Here is an 8,388-nt window from a genome sequence, read left to right on the forward strand (position 1 = left end):
CTCTCTCCTATTTTGCCTCGCTTAAACCAATTTACCTAGAAAAAGAAAAAAAGGTTTCACCCTGTCCCTCATCAGTGAGAAGTGGGAGTAAAATTGGATTTTTTGTGATCTTTCATTTCTTACCAAGAAAAAAAAAATGGTTTTCCCTATCAAATATCAGCTAACAATTGGGTTTATAAGCGCCATCCCGCTTCTTTCAATTAGCTTTTGTTTGGAAGTTATTGGTTTATGGGTCGTATTGCCCTTCTCTCTCCTATTTTGCCTTGCTTAAGCCAATTTATTATCTTTCCCCTTTTACCCAAAAAAGGAAAAAAAAGGTTTCACCCTGTCCCACATCGGTGAGAAGCGGGAGTAAAATTGGATTTATAAATGTTCTGCTTCTTCTTCTAGTCAGCAATTGCTTGAAAGTTATAGGTTTCTGGGTCCCGCTTATTACCCTTTCTCTCTCCAATTTAGCTTTGTCTAAGTTGATTGTGATCTTTCCCCTTTTACCCAAAAGGAGAAAAAAACTTGAGCTGTAGTTGGATTTTTAAGGTGCATTGACTTATCAAAAAAAGTAGTTGGATTTTTAAGGTGCATATGCTTTATGACTATTTATCTGGTATATATACGTGCTTGTCTGATTTTGAGATAACATAGTAAAATTCTTGTGGGTGTTATGAACATAAATTACAACACTGGTATAATCTTTCTTTTATTGTGAGGATCTGTGATTATAGCTTATGCTTGTAATTCTGGTCCACATGGGTGAACTTATCCTTAAAAAAGGGCAGAACAAACACAATGCATAGATAGTCAGTCTATGATTGTGGTGGTTTAAACTCTACTATGGTTTTGAGAAAGAGTACAATGTCCTACCGAGTTCTCTTTTGATTGTACTGGAAGTTTTGTTTATATGCTAACAAAATTTTAGTATGGCACAAAAATTTTCCATGTAGTAAGTCTTGAATAAGATACTATATGTACACAATTCTTTCCCTTCTCTCTTCTGTTCAATTTCAGCTAAGCTGGTTTGTGATCTTTCCCTTCTTACCCAGAAAAAGAAAAAACTTGAGCAGTAGTTGGATTTTCATGGTGCATGTGCTTTATAATCATTTAATGTGAATGCATACATACTTTTGTAACAACTGATTTGATGTAGATCCTTTAGGATAACATAGTTAAATTTTTGTGGGTTTTTTGAACTTATCGCTACATTGGTGTAACCTTTCATTCATAGGGAAGATCTATGATTGTAGCTTATGCTTGTAATGGTTGTACATCTGGGTAAACTTATCCTTTAAAAAGAAAAGAACAAACACAACGCATAGATAAAATGTCAGTTAGTATTAAACCCCTACTTGTGGTAGAGGAAGGGGTTTCATCATCGTGCTGGAAGGGAGAAATGCCAAAGGCTAGAGATCTTTTGCTTTGGAGTTGAGTGGTTGTGAATTTCTTAGTTGATTCACGGTGGCGTAAGTAGAAAATCGACCTCGGAAATTAAAGCCATGGCGGATATTAAAGGGAAGAGAAGTTTTGCAGAGGTGCTGTCGTTTAAGGATAAGGCTCCTCCAACGTCTCCAGCTTAGGAGGCAGAGTCTTCGCTAGCGTCAAAGGGCGGTTCCATGTTCCCTAAAATGAATGCATTAAAGGAGTAGTTGATGTTGACGGGACTAGATGGCTCTGATGTTGCGTCTGAAATTGGAGAAAGTGCGAAGAAGAAACTTCAAGTAATGACAAAGCTCATATTGATATAAGGCTCAAAGTGCGCTTCTTCAAAAACCCGTTACTCCATTTTAAAAGGTATGTGGTGAGGTGTTTAAAATGAATGGACTTGGGCTTGAGCCATTGTGCGTGTGGCCTACTGAGTCCTGTGCCCAAATTTCTCAAGGTCTAGTTTAGTTGAAGGCTTGATGGTTGGTGAGAGGCTTAAGGCTTGTGACCCAAAAGGGAAGGCTCCAATGGGCTATGACGGATCTCGACCAAAGTTTGCTTTCAAACCCAAGCTTGGGTATTGGGTCAGCTCGAGGGCTTGTGTAAGGGGCAAGTATCACATCCGAAGAAGGATTTAGGTTTGGGCCCGAGAAGGTTACATGTAAGGGGTAGTGTTTGCACTCAAAGAAGGATACGGGTTTTGGCCCTAAGGAGGTCACGGGAGCGAGTCAGCCCGGTGACCCAACAGCGCCGACCTACACCCTTGATGGCTCTATCCCTTCCAACACTTTTGTTGGCCCGATCGTCGAGCTTCAACCTAGGTTGGAGGTGGAGGGTAGGACAAATGCTGGTGGTTCAAGTCTTGAGGTAGTAGCGATGACGACTAGCGAACTTCAGTTCATTTCAGAGCTTGCCAAAACACTCTTTACACCAATCTCAGGAGTTGTTGGTGTTGGGTCAACTTGTTTTAGAGATCATTGACCCATTCTCTCCACCACTCCTAGAAGCTGGCACCTTAACCTTGGGGCTAGGAGGGGGTGGGCAGCTTGGATTCACTCCACCACCAGGTGGCTTCATTGCCACAGTTTTGTCCCTCTGCCCCTTGCTATTCCTCAGGAATAGGGGATGATTCGGGAGGTTATGGATCTGTGTTGATTGCTTTGGCTAGAATGGATTTGAGGTGTGATGGGGGTAATGGAGTTGTGGAGCTATTCAATGGGGGTGGAGGCCTCTTTATGCACCCCTCTAAGCTCTTCTCTTTACTATGTTGGGGAATTAGGGGCCCAAGCCTTGAGTGCTCAGATTGGGTAGTGCATTTAGCAACGGAAATCCATCGGCTTGTGGTGGTCTTGTGTGACGGTTTTGAGGGGCAATTTTTGGCTATTCTGATAGCAATTGAAGCCAAAGAATGCCGTAGGCAGCATGGCCCTGCCCCTAGATTTGAGCAAGGGAACAAAGGTAGTAGGAAGTAGAGAAGACGAGTGTTCCATTAGTTATGGTTCAAAAGGTGAGTGTTCAAGCCTTTAGTTATCAATTTTTTCCATGAAGCCTAAACTATTATCCTGGAATGTGAGCGGGTTGAATGAGGAGAATACGTGTTTGATGGTGAGGAATTTACTAAGAGAGTGGAAGGTTGACATTGTTTGTTTCCAAGAAACCAAGCTTGAAGTCATGTCTCGTAATTTTGTGTGTATTGCGTAGTTTGTGGGTTGTCATCATGTGGATTGGTGTTGTTTGGACTCTAGAGGGGGCTTCAGGTGGTGTTTTGATTTTGTAGGATAGGAGGGTGGTGGAGAAGATTGACAAGCGTGTGGGGGAGTTATCATTGGCTGCCACCTTTTGAAAAGTTGAGGATCATTTCACTTGGGCTTTTGTGGGTGTCTATAACCCTAATTTTGATCGGGATAAAGGGCTTGTTTGGGATGAGTTGGCTGGCTTACTCAGCTGGTGGAACTTGCCTTGTTGCATTGGGGGTGATTTGATGTTATCAGATTGCCTTGTGAGAGATTGGGTGAACCTCGTTTATGCCTAGCTATGGTGGAATTTACTGATTTCATGTTTGATTTGGGCTTGATGGACCTCCCTTTTGTTGGGCAAAACTTTTACCTTGTCAAATAATCGGGGCACTCACACTTGGGCGTTTGTACTACTGGAATTCACTGGACAGAGCCTTCTATCCATCTCTCCTTCACTAAATCAAGGGAAGAAACTCGAGAAAGACTCTCTCTTGGTCAATAATTGATAGATTCCTAGTTTCTTCAAAGTGGGTAGCCCAATTTCGTGGGGTGTCACAAAGGAGGCTCCCTAAACTTTGCTCATATAATTTTTTGATCCTCCTCGAATGTGGTGACTTTCATAGGGGTAGTAGGCCCTTTAAATTTGAAAATATGTGGCTAAAGTCTGAAGGCTTTGTAGATAGGGTGAAACAATAGTGGGATTCTTATCTTTTCCGAGGCACTCCTAGCTTCATTTTAGTTAGCAAGCTCAAGGCTTTAGAAGTTGACCTAAAGAGATGGAATGGGGAGGTGTTTAGGAATGTAGAAAGGAAGAAGAAGATCTTTTTGGAGGAGCTACGTGTGGGGATTAGGTCTTGAGGAGAGTATAAAGAAGGTAGAAATTGTTAGTGACTTAGAAAGATCACTTCCCCTAATCATCTTCGTAATTTACAGAGCTTATTCTTACTTTTTGAAGCTATGTCGGATTTGAAGACGAACTTAGCCAAGTTGGAATTGGTTCTTGTGGGAGATGTTGATAATGCGGCTGGGTTGGCTTTTGGGGGACAAAAATTTGCTACAAACTGGTTTGTAGCTAATTCATACAAACTCATCTAATAAAGTGTTATGTGTCTCTTAACATGCGAGAAGCACGTGTTATTTTTAAACAACATGTGCTTCTCACATATTTTTTTAATAGCTATGGGACACATGTCAACTTATTAGATGAATTTGCATGAATTAGCTACAAACCAGTTTGTAGCAAATTTCTGTCCACTTTTGCGGCATCCTATAAGGCCAAGCATATATGGGACGATGTTATCAAGAAAGATAGAATGTTGGTTGGCTAGTTGAAAAATGTTGTATTTGTCTAAGAGTAGTAGGATTACCCTTATCAAGAGCATTGTATCCAACTTACCTACGTACTTCATGTCCTTATTTCCTCTCGTTGGTTGGCTCACTTGGAATTTTTTTGGAGGTGTCAAGTAGTGGAACGTGAGCTTTGTTAGAGCGGCTTATGATTGGGAGATGGAAGCCTGTTTCGTTCTTATTGATGTTGTATTTAGCGAGAATGAGACGGGAAGGGGAGGACAAGTTGTGGTGGGTCTCTTTCCAAAAGAGGGTTGTTTGGTGTTAAATCCTTCTACAGTGTCATGGTTGCCATGACTATTTTTGTTTCCCTTGGTGAAGTGTTTCATGGACTAAGGTTCTGTTGAGGGTGGCATTTTTTTGTTGATTGGCTGGTGGGCTTAAGAATGATCCTTACCATGGATAATCTCCGGAAGCAGCACGTCATTGTGGTTGATTGGTGTTGTATGTAAAAAAGAAATGGGGAGTCTATAAATCACTTTCTGCTTCATTGTGAGGTTGTTTGTGCCATTTGAAATGTTTTCTTCAGTCGATTTAGGTTGTCTTGGGTTATGCCTATGTGAGTAGTTGATTTGTCTGCTTGTTGGTGGATTCTAGCAACACTCGGAGGTACTCCTATGTGGAAGATGGTGCTTTTGTGCCTTTTGTGTGGTGTCTATGGATGAAAATAAATGATAGAAGTTTTGAGGACCGTGAGAGGACTTTGGAGGAGATTGAGTTTTTATTTTTCAACATATTGTATCTTTTGACAACTGATTTTGTTTCTTTTTTGTTGATTAGTTATTATGATTTTCTTCTTCTTTCTGTCCTTGCTAACTAGGTGGCTTCTCTTGTATACTTTCTCATGGGGTGCCTTACGCTTTTAATGATATCTCGATTATTTATATATAAAAAGAAGTTTGTTTATATCCTAACAAGATTTTACTGTTCCTACAGTCTTCACAAAGTTCACTTTGATATTAATAGCTGAACAAATTATTAGAGAAGCTTAAATTGAATTTTGGTTTCACAAGCATATATTGGTCTGTTACCTCTATATAACTGGTATCTTTTAGAATATTTACTTTAAACATAGAACTAACTGGTCATGCTCCAAAGATTACTTTATACAGAAATATGCATATGTAATGAACATGACTATTCATATTCAATAAAATCGTTTCTGAAGTATTGTTAGACAAGGAAAAAAACTGAAAAAAGAAAAACTTGTTGGGAGGAAATGAACTGACCGTTGAGGAAACTATCATTGACTAATAACTAATGTCCTTCGTTTGTAAGGTCCCTCAGCTGCTATCATTTTAGCTCCACCTGATCTTTTTAGCTTGTCAAAATTTGATGGGGTTTATCACGGACACCACATTTTGATTAGTGGTGTGTACTTCTTGGATAGTTGGCAATAATTCTTGCTTTCTGCGAGAGTGATCATCTTGGTGCCTTCATCAATAGCTACATCACCACATCTTAAGAGAGCCGGTAATTGCTTTCATTGGGGGCTGGAATGCTTTCATTGCTTGCAAATCTCAATGTGTCTCTCTCTAAGTGATTTTGTGTAATGCTGCCTACATCAACTAATGCAGCAGTGTTTGTATATATAGCCAAGAAAGAGTTACAAGTCAATACTACTTTAAACTCTACAATACAATTCAAGTTTAAACACTATAGGTATCATAAGTCTTCTTCTTGATGCTTATCATCCTCTGCATTATCTCTAGGAGTTTGAGTCCTATCATAAGTCTTCTTCTTGATGCTTATCATCCTCTGCATTATCTCTAGGAGTTTGAGTTCGAGTAGGTCTAATACAGAGATAAGCCCCTCTCATTTACAGGTTAATAGGTGTTTCTGATTGTAGTTTTTCTTACCTATTGACTAGCTTGCATGGATAATGGATCTGGGTTGAGATAGGAACAACCTGTTAAAAGTTTAGGAAAACAGTCGATAAAAAGCATTGAATATTTCCTATTTCCAACCATCCGTTTTTCTTTTTTGACGAGACTTTTTTTATTCCACTTCCCTTCTGAATCGCTTCATTTCCTTCAGATGTCGCAAGATACTTGGTTGTATTGTTTTTGCATAATACTTTGCCATATTGCATGTAATTCTGCTGCTCTGCCACAGTTGGATATTCATTTTTCTTTTGATGTGTAATAGACATCTTCCTAAGCTTACCAAGTGCTGAAACGTTATTCATGATTGATGATTCTGGAAATAATTGCAGGCAAGAGCCCTCATTTCAAAACTTACAGAGGAAAAGAACAATGCGATTCAACAAAATAACAAGCTTCGTCAGGAATTGGTGAGTTATGACTGCAAGTTCATTTTGATGGCGCTATAACTACTTTTTCTTTTTTCTTCTTTCGGTGGGGGGCAGGGGGTTGGTTTGCAGTAACTTTTTTGTTCTATACTGAAGTGTCTATGATTTCTTTGAGAAATATTTGATCATTCTTATTTAAGTTGTGCTGTTATCATGATATGCAGAATTTCGAAGTATATGAGATTGGATATCTTTTTTATTTTGTTTTTCCTTCTAAAAACCAATTTGAAAAAGACTGGCTGTTATTTGTTTTTCTATGTGAAAGTTCCATTTGAAATTTGTGAAGTTTCTTGCTGCAGCAAATGTGGGTGTGCTTTTGATATTTGCAGTAGCAATTTTTCATGAAATACTGTTAACTTTGAGCGGTTGGAATCTCTCGTCTCACAAAGATTACAATGTGTAGGAACTGCTGAGACGTGAAGGCCAGAAAAATCATGGCGGTATTGGTGTCTCCCTCCTGTTTGTCGTCTTGATCGGATTGCTTGGCATAATTTTGGGGTATCTCTTGAAGAAGACTTAAGCTTGTGCCTGCTATATATCTTTTGCATATATTATCCTCGATTTCCTTTTTGTTCCTGTTCATTGAAGAAATACAATGAAAGGAAAAGAAAGAAACTCGCCAAGGGTGATGATGCTTTTGTTGGTTGTTAGCTTTGTGGAAATAGTAAACTTGTTTAGGTGCAGTCATGGTCCTAGTTTTTTTTTTTTTTTTTTTTTTTGAGAGGATGGTCCTAGTTGCTTGACTATCAAAGTAACTCATTTTTTGGTAACATGCATTCTTTTTGTAACTTAAGAGGAATATATTTTCTTTGTCTATTTTTTTCTACAACTCTAGAGTTTTTGGACCTTCTGACAATGGTACTAGTGATCAGTGTCAAGAATCTTGCAGGTACAGAAGATTTGAAACAAGAGGGGCTTCTGTAAAACTTGCAGGTACAGAAGATTCCCTGTATAAGTAAGCCTTTGTACTGCTTTCTATAGAGCTTGTGAGATCATTTTGAAACAAAACTTGTTCTTTTCCCTCTCGTTTCCCCACTTTCTCTTCATCTGCTACTTGTGCAACTGAAAATTAGAAACTCATCTTTGGTGTTCATCTTGGAGCACTTATATGTGATGAAGATATGTCATTCTCATACACATCTTTTGTTTTAACTTTTATTTATATATTTTATTTTTATTTTTATTTTTAAATTTACCATCGAGTCTGTGAGACCACATATGGAATGTCGGATTTAATGGTGAATTTGCACATTTTTTGTACAGAGATAAATAAGAGATGTGTAGGAGAATGAAACCAATCATTTCTCTATGCAATATGCATTTGCATTATTAGCAAATGCCACTTTGGCTATGACGTTATGTTGCTCGAAAATTTTCTTGGCTCAAGTATTTGTGCATGCCTTGTTTGAATATATTTCCTCAAAGAGTAATGTCATTTAGTATATTGTTAAACAATTGTCATACAACTTAATAATATTGCACTTGTAAAAAATAATAATTTAGAGGCCTAATTGTACTAACAAGGTGGTAATGTGTTTATTATTATTATTTTAAATTTAATTTTTTGCCTTTGAGAGTTGA

At 38.5% G+C, this 8,388-nt stretch overlaps 1 protein-coding gene across 1 annotated transcript in view; it reads left to right on the plus strand.

Annotated features, from left to right (window-relative positions):
- Positions 1 to 7,940, plus strand: part of LOC132173978 (vesicle-associated protein 1-2-like) — a 31,516-nt gene extending 23,576 nt beyond the window's left edge. The window contains exons 7-8 of the mRNA XM_059585692.1: positions 6,712 to 6,789; positions 7,211 to 7,940. Coding sequence (XP_059441675.1) covers positions 6,712 to 6,789; positions 7,211 to 7,327 — 195 coding nt within the window. The 3' untranslated portion in view covers positions 7,328 to 7,940. The remainder of the gene's footprint in view (positions 1 to 6,711; positions 6,790 to 7,210) is intronic.
- The last annotated feature ends 448 nt before the right edge of the window (positions 7,941 to 8,388 follow it).

The sequence above is a fragment of the Corylus avellana genome, chromosome ca3 (assembly GCF_901000735.1).
Source record: "Corylus avellana chromosome ca3, CavTom2PMs-1.0".
Classification (NCBI taxonomy): Eukaryota; Viridiplantae; Streptophyta; class Magnoliopsida; order Fagales; family Betulaceae; genus Corylus; species Corylus avellana.